This window comes from Oryx dammah, unplaced genomic scaffold (assembly GCF_014754425.2).
Source record: "Oryx dammah isolate SB20612 unplaced genomic scaffold, SCBI_Odam_1.1 HiC_scaffold_12, whole genome shotgun sequence".
Classification (NCBI taxonomy): Eukaryota; Metazoa; Chordata; class Mammalia; order Artiodactyla; family Bovidae; genus Oryx; species Oryx dammah.
In genome coordinates, this window is record NW_024070196.1 from 70701146 (window position 1) to 70716907 (window position 15762).

The 15762-nt window shown below is 52.2% G+C and overlaps 1 protein-coding gene across 1 annotated transcript in view; it reads right to left on the reverse strand.

Moving 5' to 3' along the window:
• LOC120871416 (sodium/glucose cotransporter 1-like) overlaps window positions 1–15762 on the reverse strand; it is a 44520-nt gene that overhangs the window by 4793 nt on the left and 23965 nt on the right. Inside the window, exons 9-12 of the mRNA XM_040251307.1 lie at window positions 11954–12089; window positions 9371–9478; window positions 8112–8262; window positions 1231–1399 (exon numbers count right to left, since the gene is read on the reverse strand). Coding sequence (XP_040107241.1) covers window positions 1231–1399; window positions 8112–8262; window positions 9371–9478; window positions 11954–12089 — 564 coding nt within the window. The remainder of the gene's footprint in view (window positions 1–1230; window positions 1400–8111; window positions 8263–9370; window positions 9479–11953; window positions 12090–15762) is intronic.

Genomic DNA, 15762 nt, shown 5'->3' on the forward strand with positions numbered 1-15762 from the left:
CGGCCCACAGGCTCCATTTATTGAAGGAGACGTGCAGGAAAGGGAAGACCAAGCGACAGATGAGGGTGAGAGAGACGGCCTGGAGAAGTTCTCTAGGCCAAGGAAGGGACCCATAATATGCTGTGACCTTGGACCAGCACTGAGCCGGACGCCACTGGCAAGCTCCCCAGCCTCCCTCGGTGGCAGGCCCCAACACCCCGAGAGTGACTCAGAGGTGGGAGGTACATCATCCTGGCCACCTGCTCCTCTTGCCCGCAGCTCTCCCAAGCAAGCACAGGGAGGAGCATTTCCGGAACCCAGATGCCCCTCGCCCCATTCTCGGTGCTGAACTGAGTCCTGGTGAGCGGAGCCGTGGCTTGGTGGTAAAGAACCCACGCCAGCGCATGAGGCTCAGGCCTCGTGTGGGTTCAGTCCTTGGGTGGGGAAGATCTCCTGGAGCAGGAAATGGCAGCCTACTGCAGTATTTCTGTCTGGAAAACCCCATGGACAGAGGAGCCTGGTGGGCTACAGTCCAAGGGGGTCACAAAGAATCGGACACGACTGAGTGACTGAGCGTGCGCCCACAAGCTGAGCAGAGCAGGAAGCACTAGCCAACTGGCCTGGAGGACTGAGCCTGGCCTGAGCCGGCAGGAGCCAGCAGCCAGATGGAGGTGCACAAAGACTCTCACGGCAAAGCAAAGACTCCGTGGGGAAGGAGAGGCGCCGCAGAGGGCAGGGGAGAGGCAGTCAGCAGCGCACGCGACCAGCAGCGGCTGGGCCCGGGGGCTGCGTGCGGAGAGGCCAGGGCCGGTGGGCAGGCGGGAGCCAGGTCTCAGAGGCGCTGAGCTCAGAACGTGTGCAAGGCAGGAGAAACAGGTCAGGATGTGAGTCCACTAACCAGTGAAAACGTTCTGGCAAACCGTGCTCCCAGTCTTACGGGTGAGACGATCAGACTGTTAGTTGGGACTTTATCTAGTTCTACATGTGGTGGAAGAGACGGTCTTTGCGCAGGGAAGGTGGTAGGAGCCTGGGACTGAACATCCCCCTGAGCGTCTGACATCTCTGAGCAGGAAAGCATCCTCCTGCAGAGACCAACAGCAGAGGGCCCTCCTGTGGCTAGACAAGCGTGCAGGAGGGCCCCATGCGCTCTGCCCCATGCACGGCACAGCTGGAGGCGGATGGCCTTGGGAGGGCAGAGGACAGATCAGAGGCTGCCTCCCGCCAGCCCACCCTGCTGTGGGAGCCACCTACCTGCTCAGTGACTCTCTTACAAAATATGGCCAGCAGGAACACGGCAACCACAGGGGGCGTCAGGTAGCTCAGCACCGAGTGCATGTACTCAAACAGCTGCTTCCTGTGAGCTACTTGCAGAGCAGGGACCCAGGCGACGGAGACAGCAAGCAAGACTATAACAAAAAACCTGGAAGTTAAACCAAAAGTCAATGACAGTTTGATGAGTTTTTGGGTTTTTGTAACCTGCCAATAAAATATCTGCAAATCATAAACTATGCGCTCGTCCTAATTACGCCTTAGGTCAAATTCAGACGCCCATTCCTGAAGTGTGGCAGAGACAGCCACACCCCTGCACTCTAACGGGGCCCGAGGGTTCCTGAAGCCCCTTCAACTTCTGGGCTGGATCGTGGGTAGATTTCCACCACATTTGGAGGGTGTGTCTTGAGGTGGTCATGCTTAAAATAGACAATACATGGAGAATGTTACTTTCTTGAGGGATAACACATTTCTACACATTTCAAACGGAGCAGTGATGCACCTGGCTTTACAGATTGGTGTCGGCTCCCTTAAGCCCTCGCCTGCTCACGCCGGAAAACTGCCCAACAGTCCACAACGAGCAACCGAGCAACTGGTGAAAGACAGAAAAGGCTGAGCACAGATTCCATTGCCTGCAGAGGGAACCACCTACAGCTTTCCACTGAAACCCCTGAAGAGCCATGCCTTGGAAGCAGAGGGCGTGTCCGGGACTAAGAATTCGCTATAGGACTAGAGAAAACCGACACGGAGGCGCATAACCAAGCATAAGCACCAGGCCGCCCTGTGTCAGCCTAGAGGGGCAAGGCGGGGATAGAGGCGCGTAACCAAGCATAAGCGCCAGGCTCCTCTGTGTCAGCCTAGAGGGGCGGGGCGGGGCCGGAGATGGGAGGGCCGTTCACAAGGGAGGGGAGACGTGCATACCTATGCCTGATTCACGCTGAGCTTTGACAGAAAACAACAAAATTCTGTAAAGCAATTATCCTTCAATAAAAAATAAATTAATTAAAAAAAAAAACAGGCCTCCTTAAGTTCAAGGGAATCAACTAGGAATTTACCTGCATACTTGAACAAAAGTCAATATTCTTCAGAGGAACATGATCCAGAATTTCTATTATCTACAATGTTAAGTATATAATAAGCTTTTCTAGGAATGGGGAGAAGTAAGACCTCCAATGGAAATCAACCCGAAGATGGTTCAGGTATTAAAATGACCAAAGAATTCACAGCAACTACTATAGTTATCTTAAAGGGTTCGGAGGAAATTATAGTTACGAGTGAGCAGATGGGAAATTAAGACAGAAAATGGAATATTAGAAAAAAAATTTTAAAACAAACCAAACAGATACTCCAGAACTAGAATTCCAGTTGAAAATATGAAATGAAAAACTCACAGGTTGGCCTTAACAGTAAATTGGAAATGGCAGAAGAAAGGGCCAACATCCTCAAGGGGGACTGATGAAAACGGAAACTGACGAACACAGAGAAAAAAAATTAAAAATAAACAGTGCTCAGTGAGCTGTGGGACAATATCCAAAGGCTAATATGTGTGTGAGCAGAAGAGGGACGCAGCAGACAGGTATGCAGAGAAATAATGGTCAACAATTTCCCAGATCTGGTGAAAAACATTGATTTACAGATTAAGAATTTCAGCAAGACCCAACCAGCACACCCATAACAAAACTGTTGAAAACCAAAAATGAAGGGAAAATTGTAAACACACAGGAAAGAAGGCACGCTACGTACACAGAGCAGCGTGACCCCTGATCCGAGAGGAGGAGCTCGGCAGCCTCAACAGCAGTGACAGCAGGATTAAAGATGGACAGAGGGCCTGACAAACTCTCTTCCAAAGAAGAACTCAAATGGCCAACAGGTACACGAAAAGGTGCTCAACATCACTAATCAGGGAAAGGCAAAAAACTACAATGAGATACCACCTCATACCCGTTAGAATGGCTGCCGTCAAAAAGACGAGAGACGGCAAGTGAGGAGGTGGAGAAGAGGGAGCGCTGCGGACTGCTGCTGGGAGGGTGTGCTGGTGCAGCCACTGTGGAAACCAGGATGGAGGTTCCTCGAGAAACGGAAAACAGAACCACAGTTCAGGTCAGTTCACTCACTCGCTCAGGCGTGTCTGACTCTGTGGGACCCCACGGACGGCAGCACGCCAGGCCTCCCTGTCCATCACCAGCTCCCAGAGCTCACTCACACTCACGTCCGTCGGGTCGGTGATGCCGTCTAACCATCTCAGCCTCTGTTGTCCCCTTCTCCTCCTGCCTTCAATCTTTCCCAGCATCAGGGTCTTTTCCAAGGAGTCAGTTCTTCACATCAGGTAGCCAAAGTATTGGAGTTTCAGCTTCAGCATCAGTCCTTCCAATGAATATTCAGAACTGATTTCCTTTAGGACTGACCAGTTTGATCTCCTTGCAATCCAAGGGACTCTCAAGACTCTTCTCCAACACCACAGTTCAAAAGCATCCATTCTTCAGCGCTCAGCTTTCTTTATAGTCCAACTCTCACATCCATACCCGAACACTGGAAAAACCACAGCCTTGGCTAGACGGACCTTTGTCGGCAAACTAATGTCTCTTTTGAATGTGCTGTCTAGGTTGGTCATAGCTTTTCTTTCAAGAAGCAAGTGTCTTTTAATTTCATGGCTGCAGTCACCATCTGCAGTGATTTTGGAGCCCAGAAAAATAAACTCTTTCACTGTTTCCACTGTTTCTCATCTATTTGCCATGAAGTGGTGGGACTGGATGCTATGATCTTCGTTTTCTGAATGTTGAGTTTTAAGCCAACTTTTTCACTCTCTTCTTTCATTTTCATGAAGAGGCTCTTCTTCACTTTCTGCCATAAGGGTGGTGTTATCTGCATATCTGAGGTTATTGATATTTCTCCCGGCAATCTTGATTCCAGCTTCTGTTTCTTCCAGTCCAGCGTTTCTCATGATGTACTCTGCATATAAGTTAAATAAGCAGGGTGACAATATACAGCCTTGACGTACTCCTTTTCCTATTTGGAACCAGTCTGTTGTTCCATGTCCAGTTCTAACTGTTGCTTCCTGACCTGCATATAGGTTTCTCAAGAGGCAGGTTGGGTGGTCTGGTATTCCCATCTCTTTCAGAATTTTCCACAGTTGATTGTGATCGATACAGTCAAAGGCTTTGGCATAGTCAATTAAGCAGAAATTGATGTTTTTCTGGAACTCTCTTCCTTTTTCGATGATCCAACAGATATTGGCAATTTGATCTCTGGTTCCTCTACATTGTCTAAATCCCACTTGAACATCTGGAAGTTCATGGTTCACATACTGTTGAAGCCTGGCTTGGAGGATTTTGAGCATTACTTTGCTAGCGTGTGAGATGAGTGCAAATATGTGGTAGTTTGAGGATTCTTTGGCATTGCCCCTCTTTGGGATTGGAATGAAAACTGACCTTTTCCAGTCCTGTGGCCACTGCTGAGTTTTCCAAAATTTGCTGGCACATTGAGTGCAGCACTTTCACAGCATCATCTTTCAGGATTTGAAATAGCTCAACTCGAATTTCATCACCTCCACTAGCTTTGTTCATAGTGATGCTTTCCAAGGCCCACTTGACTTTACATTCCAGGATGTCTGGCTCTGGGTGAGTGATCAGACAATTGTAGTTATCTGGGTCATTAAAATCTTTTTGTATAGTTCCTCTGAGTATTCTTGCCACCTCTTCTTAATATCTTTGGCCATTTCTGTCCTTTATTGTGCCCATCTTTGCATGAAATGCCACATGACCTGGCAGTTCCACTTCTGGGTATATATCAAAAGGAAACACGGATTGCTACCTTGAAGAGATCACTGTGCACTTTATCCTGGTTTTAATAGCCAAGAGAGAGAAAAGCCTAAATGTTCGTTAACGGATGAATGAATAAAGAATGTGTGGTACATGTACACAGCCTATGTTTCTCTTTTCTCCCCTCCCCCCACCTCAAGGCACATGAGATCTCAGTTCCTGGACCAGGGACTCAATGTGAGCCCCCTGCATCGGAACCACAGAGTCTGAACCACTGGGCCACCGGGGAAATCACTCTATTACTTGTTTTCTGTCCAACCTACCTTTCACTTAATTTTAATTCTCCTGACTTCTTTTGGGCTAATCAAATATTTTATTGGCTCGTTCGTGTTTTACTGACTTGTTACGCATCCTAGAGCTGTCCTTATACCGTTCAGTCTGGAGGCCACACACGTACCCTTGGCACACCCCGGTGTGGTGCCAGAGACCCTGGGACCATCTCTGCTCCGTGCAGCTGCTCTCGCTCCCGCTGGGGTTCCCGGCGTGTGCTCTGCTCCTCTGGCTTGCTGCTCCCACAGGCGTTTCTCATTATTGATGTCAGCACCCACTCTCTTCCATTTCCCATATACTCACACTTGATGGCACTCTCCATCCTTCTCTGAAGGTCAACTCTTCCATCCAGGTTATTTTTCCTGCAGCCTAAGACTCCCCTTTGGTATTTCTTATCATGAAATTCCAGTGGAATACATTCTCTCAACTTGCATTTATCAGAACACGTTTGTTTCACTTTCACTCCGGAGGCTGTTCTGACAGGTATTGAATTTCAGGGGGGCAGTTTGTTCCTAGCACTTGAGGATGTCATTCCGCCGTCTCCTGGCTTTGGCGGTTTCTGCTGAGAACGCCACTGTCCATGTCCTGGTCGCCGTTTGCAGGCAATGCGCTTCCCTTGCTTCTGGCTGCTCCACAGGTCGTCTGTCTCTGTCTCCAGCAGCTCCACCGCCATGTGATCTGGGTATGGTCTCCTTTGGATTTATCGCGCCTGAGATTTGTGGGATTTCCTGCGTCTCTCGATAGCTGTGCAGATATCTGGAACATTCTTGGTTGTTATCTTTTCAAAATTGCTTCTACAGTTACACATACATAATTCCAATGCCGTAATATGTTCAGCTGTGCTCCACGTGTGTCTTTTTTTCCTGCGTGCTTGGTCTTGGACTTTGTCGACTGATCCATTTTCAAGCCACTTACTGTGTCCCCTGCTTCAGCCAATCCCTTGTTAGCCCATTGAGTTGTTTTTTTTTTACCTCGTTTGGCTGCCCCAGGTCTTAGCTGCAGCGCGCAGGATCTCTGCGCAATGCAGGGCCTTTCGGAGCACGTGGGCTCAGTGACCCTGAGGCATGTGGGGTCTCAGTTCCCTGACCAGGGGTCAAACCTGCCTCCCCTGCACTGCGAGGGGGAGTCTTAACCACCGGGCGAGCAGGGAAGTCCCCACCACTGAGTTCTTAATTTCAGATACTTGTTTTTCAATTCTAGACCTTCTCATTTTTACAAATTCTAATTCTTTGGAAAAATTCCAAATTCTTTTCATCTATTTTATACATCTTTCCAACTATTTCCTTGTACATATAAATCATGGTTATTTCAAAGTCTCTGTCTGCTAGCTTCACCTGTAGGTCTAGTTTTATATATATGATATATTTTATTTTACACGTATGGTAGTACAAATACAGCGGTAAAGAGGGACATTCTTTCCTTGTTTCTTTCTAGCTCCATTAGACCTGACTTGATTTTTAGGGTGATACAGATACACTTTACTGGGTTGAAAGGTACCTATTCTATGAAATACTTTTTCATCATCTGGATATATATGAGTTTCCTCTTTTGATCTATTAATATGGTAAGGTATATTACCACATTTTCTAATATCGAACCACTCTTACACTCGGGAAAATAATCACAGCTGGCAATGAAGTGTCATCCTTCTAACATTCTTTTTAGTATTTAGTTGGGTTTGTGTCCACTATTTTATTTACTAGTTTTGCATCGGTATTTAACAGTGAGATGAGGCTTTAGTTTTAATTTCTCCTGTGCTGTACCTGTTAGGTTTTGGCATCAGTATCTTGAGCTTTATAAAATGAATATGTCCTCTCTTTCTCCCCATGTTCTATAACAATTTACATAAAACTTGTATCTGTTTCTTAAAGTTTCTCACAAAAGTGCTTTTTAAAGAATGAAATGCTAATCAAAATGTCAGAGCAAACTCAGTTTGCAGGGGTCACACAGGTTAAGACAGTGAGCAAGAGGTGCGGAACGAAGAGAGCATTTGAGGTTCAACGCAGACTAAGTTCAGTGTGTGGGGTTCGAGGTGGATCACCCTATGGAAGGGTGTCAAGGCCCATGTCTACACATTCGTACCCATCTTATGCCCAGCATTTGTAGCCTCCTGGTTGATGGTGTAGCCCTGAGACGGGTGAGTTCTGCTTACCATGTGGTCAGGCAGACCAGCTCCCTTTTCTGAGCCACTACCCCCCATTTGTATAGTAAGAACAAGAACTGAAATTTACCTTTAAAGGCTGTCCTGAGGCCTGAAAGAGACACTGGAATAATGAACACACACTCGTTCATAAGGACTACTTTGGGGGGTGTTGATAAACTATGCTCATTATCGCTGTGCTCGCCACTTAATTTTCTCCCAAGTGGAAACAATTTCCTTTGTGATTATAAAAGCAATACATCTTCATTGCAAAACTGCAACAAAAAACAAGCAGCACCATCCCACATGTAAAAATGCTAACTCCATATACAACAGTTCAGTCCAGTCGCTCAGTCGTGTCCGACTCTTTGCGACCCCACGAACCCCAGCACGCCAGGCCTCCCTGTCCATCACCAACTCCCAAAGTTCACTCAGCCTCACGGCCACCGAGTCAGTGATGCCATCCAGCCATCTCATCCTTGGTCGTCCCCTTCTCGTCCCACTGCCGATCTTTCCCAGCATCAGGGTCTTTTCTATTGAGTCAGTTCTGAGAGCCTAAATGTATCACGTAATGACTTATTGGGGGCCTCATTTCACTGACAGCAGAAACTCGTGAGATTAGAGGAATACTTCACCTTCCTGTTATCATGAGCTCCTTTTTCGTGGCCGTCGGCCGGATATGGGGGTAGATGTCCATGGTGAATACAGCGCTGGCACTACTGAAAACAGCAGTCAGGGAGGACATGAGAGAGGCCCAGAGGGCAGACACCACCAAGCCGCGAACGCCTGCGAGAGAAGAACACTGCCTGGGCCTCCAGCACCCCAGCCGCCCCAGGAGGTGCCTGAGGCCTGCCTAGGAGCATTCTTACGCACTGAATTTGCTCAGGGTGGCAGTCCAGCCAAGCTGGGTCAGTGCATGAAGCTGTCCTTGCTCTGTGACAAGCCTCGCAGTCTCCTGCTGGGTCCTTGTATCATAACCAGAGTGGTCACTTTGGACATCAGCCTGAGGGGCCCCCTGCAGCCCTGTGGAAAGGAAACCATTGGTGTCCCCCTTTAACAGATGAGACCCAGAGGACCAGAGCATTAGGCAAGTGACGCAGCTCCTGAGCCTCACCGTTCCCATCTGCAAGGTGGGTTTAAAACTACCTCCCACACAGGGCTGTAGTTAAGGTGAAGACAATGGCCAACATTGGCCAAGTACTCAACAAACGCTAGCTATAAACAGGACAAGCTCAGCTTTTGACCTGAAAGGCTGCTCAGTGGCAGGGACTTTGGAGAGCGAGTCCCTCATGCAACAGGAGAGCCTGGGGGGTAACAGGGCCCGTGCAATAGCGCCCCCCACCCCTATTCATCGGGGACAGGCCAGGCAGCCCTCCCAGCGCCCCACGGCCTGGGCCGCAGCCCCGTGCAAAGGCTCGGCTGGCGAAGCCAGGTAGCCTCCTTCCTGAGCTGTGGGGCAGCTGGCGCTTCCTTCAGGGGAGCCGTCTACAGCGTATTTTAAGGGAATCGACGTCTCCGTGCTGTTGGCCTGCTGGTACACAAAGCTAATGTGGAATTTAAGAAGCGTGTACTCTTGGCTCAGCTCCTCTGAAGGTGGGGAAGCAGGTGAGAGGAAAGCCACCCCTCTGTTGTCCCACTGGCCTGAGCTCCCTGCGAGCGGGATGCCACCTTGCTCCCCTCTGTGTTTCCATGAACCATCTGTGGTGGCGGGGTGGGGAGGGTACAGGCTCGGCGGGGCCCCCCCCCCGACCCAGAGGGCCACCCCCTACTTGGTGCAAATGCCAGTGAGACCCGAGAGTCCAAGTGAGGAGGCCCCGAGGCTCCAGCAACGCGGCAGCCTCCGCCTCCCCTGGGACCGTCAGCTCCCGGCCCCAGGCACAGCTCCGCTGCTTACCACTAGGCAGCAGCTCCACCATCAGCAGTGGGTAGGCGATGGGGCTGCAGCTGGCTTGGATGCCACAGTACTTCTTACACTCTGAAGGTACCACACACGCCACCTTATCTGCAAAGAGACAGTCGCACCAGCATGGGCCTCCGGCTCACCAGGAGCTCGGGGTGGAGGCTGGGGGAGGCGGGGGCTTCTGCCAGTTCACTGCTTAACCCGCAGCCAGTCCTGTGACCCCAGCAAGACTTCCGGTGACCCAGTCAGTGCTGGAGAAGCAAACAGTGACTCAGCCTCACTCTGATTGGAGGGCTGCTCTTGACCTTACTCCCTTCATCTTGCAGGGGCTGTTGTTTCAGAGGGTTTGGGGAGAAATGTGGACAAAGGCAAGTAAATAAGGGAAAGTGATAGGCCACCGTGAGCTTAAATGAGGGATAAAAAGCTACCACCTGAGAGAGCAGAAACGAGGAATGCTCGTGGACTAGGAAGAGGCAGGCAGGCCTGGGTTTACTCGGAGAGCAAGCAGTTTCACAGGGGAGGTCAGGGGAGCACATGAAAACCAAGGGGCGGCTTGTCCTCTGCCCGGCCCCGCTCCCGCCCCCCAGCCAGCAGGCCCCCAGTCCCCCTCGGTGTGGTCCGAGAAGGGCCCCTGGGCCCCTGGCCATTCCGGACACACCTTCCCCCACAGGGACTGGCCCCTGCCACTCAAGTGGGCCCGCTGAGACTCCCCTGGCATTTATGCCCAGGCGCAGAAAGGAAGCACTCTTTCCGGGGCTTTCTGGGCTGGAGGGTGGAAGCCTGGCGCCACTGGTGGTCAACTCACAACAGAGAGACTGCGAGCACACCAGCTTGAAGGAGCTCAAATGACATCATTTTCCACCTAGAGCCCCAACTAACACAGGGACTGCCCCAGCAGGCCAGAGTGACGAACCACCACCTGGGGGTGTGCAAACCCCGGCTCTGGACGCATGAGACCCAGAATCTAGGCCAGAGGCCTTCGCGTTACTGGAAAGCCACCCTCTCCCAGGAAGCGGGTGGAGGCCCAGCTTTTGTGCTGAGCGCCTCTCTGGCTCTATTCAAACCCCCAGGCGTGTGGATACCATCGCAGAGTCTGGCTCTTTCTAGGACTGAGAACAAGTGGTCCCAGGCCCCTCGCCTCCCAGACCCCAGTGCAGTCCCCAGGGCAATCCACCAACTCTCTTCACCTGGTGGGTAGGCAGAGTCGGGGGGGGGCAGGCGCGGGAGGCTGGCTCTCCCTGCGTCCCGCCGCCCTCCACCCCCCAGCCACCCCTAGAGTCCAGGGCTCGCAGATGTCGCCCCGTCTTCCTCCTCAGTAGGGGGGTCATCTGTGCTGTGCAGGGGGGCTGCGGAGGCAGGGCCGCCAAGCCCAGGGGACTCTGGGGTCCTAGGGAGCAGAGGCGAGGGGACTATTTTCTCTTTTTACACAGTTTACAGACTTCTTTCTGTTAATGCGGGTCACTTTTTAAGTCTTTACTGAACGTGTCACAATACCGCTTCTGTTTATGGTTTGGTTTTCTGGCTGAGAGGCACCGGGGACCTCAGCTCCCTGATCAGGGACCGAACCCACGCTGGAGGGCAGCGTCTTAACCACTGGGCCACCAGGGACGTCCCATGGGGCCTGTTTTCTACCTTCTGAGGGGGCACCACCGGTGAGGCTCCAGAAAGAGCCGCCTGACAGCCAGACAGCAGAGCTGGGGTGCGGAGCTGGAGCACGCCTCTCTGCTGGGACTGGAAGGAGTCAGCAGTAAGAGCAGCACGTCTCCAGGGCAGACTGGCGGCTGCACTACGCTCAGCCACGTCTCCTGCACGTGCCTCTTCGTCTGCCAGGCCTGTCGGGCACTGCGGCAGGAGACGCCACGGGAGCGGCCCGCTCCACCCCAGTGGCCGCGCCCTCGGAGCACGTACACCATAAAGGCGTAGAGCTGTTCCTCGCTCAGTCGTGTCTGACTCTACGCGACCCTGCGGACTGCAGCCTGCCAGGCTCCTCTGTCCATGGGATTCTCCGGGCAAGGATACTACAGTGGGCTGCCATGCCCTTCTCCCCATAAAGGTATAAGGGATAAACAAATCTAGTACCGAGAGGCAGCACAGCCAGTAAAATGGGGCTGAAATGGGGGTGAGGGACATCACAAAATTATGACGGCTCGCTCAGGGAAGCGGGGACGTTTTTGTAGTGCTGAATGGGAAGAACGTGGGTTGTTTTGGGGGTTTCATACACATGCCGCCCCTGGGCTGTGAGAGGGGTGACGGCACCCGGCACCCGGCACGCGGGAAGGCTCACACAGGGATGCCCGCGGTGACCTCCCCGAGGGCTGGGCCTCAGCCCCATACAGAGACCCAGCAGCGGCTGCAGGGAGGGTCAGCCTCTTCCCCCTACCAACTTGCCCCTCTGCCATCTCTCTCTTGCCACCTGCCTCCATGGTCCCTGCCAGACTTCTGCTCAGCCGTGCCCCTCATCTAAACCCATCGGCCCCCAAGAAAGCACCCTGGGGCACCCTGACACCAGCAAGCTGCCCTCCCGAGGCCGGAGAGCCAGGAAGGCGCTCAGTGTGAGTGCGGCAGAGCAGGAGTTACCTGTGTACAGGACACGGCTGATCATTCCTGGCATGACGATGCTGAACATGGGCAGTAGCTTCAGGAACCCACACAGGACGCAGCCGCCTTTCACGTGGGACAAGTTCTTCCCTGCCAGGCAGCCCTGGACGAAAGTCTGCAGAGGACACAGGTGGGGGCGGGGGGTGGCTTTCTCAGCATGTGTGAGCCTGGGCTGCCCCCGCACAGACAGGACAGGACAGCTGGGGCCTGCAGCAGCAGGGGTGCCGGCCGCTCACCCCGCTCGTCCGGCGCCCCCGGGCACGCAGGGCCTCAGGAGACACGTGGACATGCAGCAGGCCCTGCTCCGCGCACAGCTGCCCGAGCGGATGGGGGCAGCCTGCCCTTGGCCTCATCGCTAAGGCCGCACGCCCAGCACAGCGGTGCGACGCTTACCAGCTGCCCCCCGGCAAGGACGAGACTCCCTCCCAGAGGACACAGAGCGCCTCTGCTCGTGACATCAATCCCAGCAAGGTGTGTCCCTCGCAACAAATGGGCGTTCAGAGCTAGGGCCAACCTCACTCGTCCCAGCGGAAGCCAACCAGGGGAGACCCTGCACGCCAAGGCTCCTGGGGGCACGTCACAGCCAGCGTCACGGGCTCTAAGAGGCGGTGTGCACGCCGCCCGAGCAGGAGCACGCGCGGGCAGATGGAGAAGCACGTGAGAAAGAGCATGCAGATGTGCTCCGCTGCGTGGAGAGAAGGCAGCATTCTGCAGGCGCAAACTGATATGCTCAAGGCATACTGCAGTCAGGAGGAGAGCGCTCGGAGCGGGACACCGACTAAAAGGCACGGGGTCAGCAGTCGCGCTGAGGCCGCGACTCTGCGCCTAGAGACAGTCCGTAGGGGTAAACTGGTGCAGCGACGGCGGCCAATCCTGACGGGCAGGAGTTTCCTGTGTTCCTCTAAGGCTTTCTTGCTTTTCCAAATGCATTGCTTTCTTAATAGAAGGAAGAACCCCAGAGTGGTCCTGCCTCATGCAACAGGCACTGCTTCTCAGGGAACCAGGCAGCATCCGGTGCCCTGGGGGCCTCTGCTGAGCAGGTGGGCAGCTGGGCTGCACTCCCCTTGTCTGCTTAGCCCTGTGCACAGAGGATATGGGCTCCAGGCGAGGGGCGGGAGGGCTGGGGCCGAAGCCGACTCCTATTCTGAGGACGGGACGGTCGTGGGGCATGAAGTCGCTGCAAGCAGAGGGCCCTCAGCACTTGCCTAGGTGGCCATGTGTCACCAAGTGGGGCGATGGACGAGTTCTTGTTTAAAACGGTGGGCACTGTTGTTCAGTCGGGAAGTTGTGTCTGACTTCGCGACCCCGTGGACTGCAGCACACCAGGCTTCCCTGTCCTCACCACCTCCTAGAGTTTGCTCAAACTCACGTCCATTGAGTCAACGATGCCCTTCAACCATCTCACCCTCTGTCGCCCCCTTCTCCTCCTGCCCTCAACCTTTCCCAGCATCAGGGTCTTTTCCAGTGAGTCAGTTCTTCACATCAGGTGGTCAAAGTAGTGGAGCTTCAGCTTCAGCATCAGTTCTTCCAATCAATATTCAGGGTTGATTTTCTTTAGGATTGACTGGTTTGATCTCCTTCCTGACCAAAGGACTCTCCAGAGTCTTCTCCAGCACCACAGTTCGAAAGCATCAATTCTTTGGTGCTCTGCCTTCCTTAGTATTCAATTCTCATGTCTGTACATGATTACTGGAAAGACCATACCCTTGACTATACAGATCTTTGCTGGCAAAGTGATGTCTCTGCTTTTTAATATACTATCTAGGTTTGTCATAGCTTTCCTTCCAAGAAGCAAGAGTCCTCTGATTTCTTGGCTACAGTCACCATCCACAGCGATAGGCAAAGGAAAACAGTTTTCCTTCTGTCCGTTTATTTGCCTCTTTTTTAAATAAAATTTTTTCTTAAATCATTTTCTTTACTAGTTTGGAAGTTAGAGATTCTACTTTAATGCTCTTAATAATTACCCTTAACATTTTAACATGGATACAACTTCAGATCTAAAGAAAACCAGTATTCGCACGCTCCTCAACAATTTCAGGTGCACAGATTGAACTCCAATTGTGGTCTCCGAATTTAGCTCTGTTCTGTGTTTTACTTCCCGTGAGCATAATCACAATGGCTTTCAGGCACTGCTTAAGACCCGTGCATGTGCTGGCCAGCGTCTCTCACCATCCCCTCTGCTCTCCAGGACCTCCGCTTACCTTATGCCCCTCGTTCACTATCTAGGGAAGGTTATTACTTCTATTAATATGTATTTATTTAGTTGGCTGTCCTGGGTCTTAGTTGCAGCATGTGGGATCTAGTTCCCAGACCAGGGGTTGAATCTGGGCCCCCTGCATTGGGAGAGTGGAGTCTCAGCCACTGGACCACCAGGATAGTCCCAGTACGACCTTATTTTGCCCTCACTTCTGAGTAATACTTAGCTGGGCACCTAATGGAAAGTGGGCATCTTCCTCAGTCCTTCAAAAGGGTTCCTCCTCTCCCTCGGGCTATGCTGCTGCTAAGTCTGTTGGGGATACCTGTCTTCCTCCACAAGTGATCTTTTATCTCAGGGGCTTTCAAAGTCTCATCTTTCATGTTCTGAAACTTCACCAAGAGGTGACTCTGTGTAGAGTTGCATGGGAGTCACTGTGATTCCTAAATCTGGAGAGTCCTGCTCTTACAACGACTGTAAAAATTCTCAGTCATTTTCTCTTTGAATATTGCTTCTCCTCTTTCCTCCTGGATTTGAAGGAACTATTTCAGTTCTGCCGTCCGGGTCGCCCAGTCTCTCGTTTGCACTTGTTTGTGCTGCTGGGGCAATTGCTTCAGTTCGCTCGTCTAGGTTGCTCACTCTTTCCTTCAGCTATGTTTAATGTTCTTTTAACAGTTACTGAATTTTACATTTCAACAAGGATATTTTGCATTTCCAGGAGTTTGAGTTTTAACCCTAACTGGTCATTTTTGATGGAATTGTGTGCTCATGTTTTCAGGCCCACTTTTACTTCCTTATATGCGTATTTTGTGTTTGGTATCTAACACCTCAGTTCTGTGAAGTGTGGGGGTTTCTTGCTTGTGGTGGTTAGGTTCCGGCCTGTTTTCTACTTTTTACAGAAGGATTTTTCTTGTCTTCGAGGCAAGACAGCATAACGAGACACGTGATAAGCACAAGAGGAGGAATACAAGTAGCAAGGCCACGCCGCATCCCAGAGCACGCGGGGCTCCGGCGCTCTTCCGGCTGCCAGCCCTCCAGTCCGCACAGGTTGGCGCTCCGTCAGTGCTGTTCTGGGCACGGCGGCCTGGCGGCCGACAGCTGTGAAGCAGTCCTCAGTGTTAGCAACCCCCGCCACCCAAGCCGGTCTCATCCGCCCACCTCAGTACCCGGCACGATCGATGCTGTCATCAAGGCCTCACATGTGGTCCCTCGTGACCCTGGGTGAGGATTTGGGGGTGCATTCTGGGGAACATGACTGTCGGTCACAGAGCACAGCATAGAGACTTGATTCAACACGCAGGCCTTCCTAGCAGGCTAGCCGGGTCTGCACTCACCAGAACCGCACGAGGATCCCTAGACAGCCACGTCCTCCCCAGCGCTTGGCGTCACCAAGCGTCCTGGTTTCTCCCAGTCTCACTGTGGTTGGAAATTGCGCTCACCTGATAATGCTGGGCTATATTTCATCTTCTAAATTGCCTGCCCGTCTTTAGTCCCCGTGGCTGCGTGCCTGCTGGAGTGCCTTTTTCCTGTGGGTTTGCTATTAGTCCCCTGCTCATTGCAAACATTTCCAATGGTCTCCTCCGGCCCATCATCC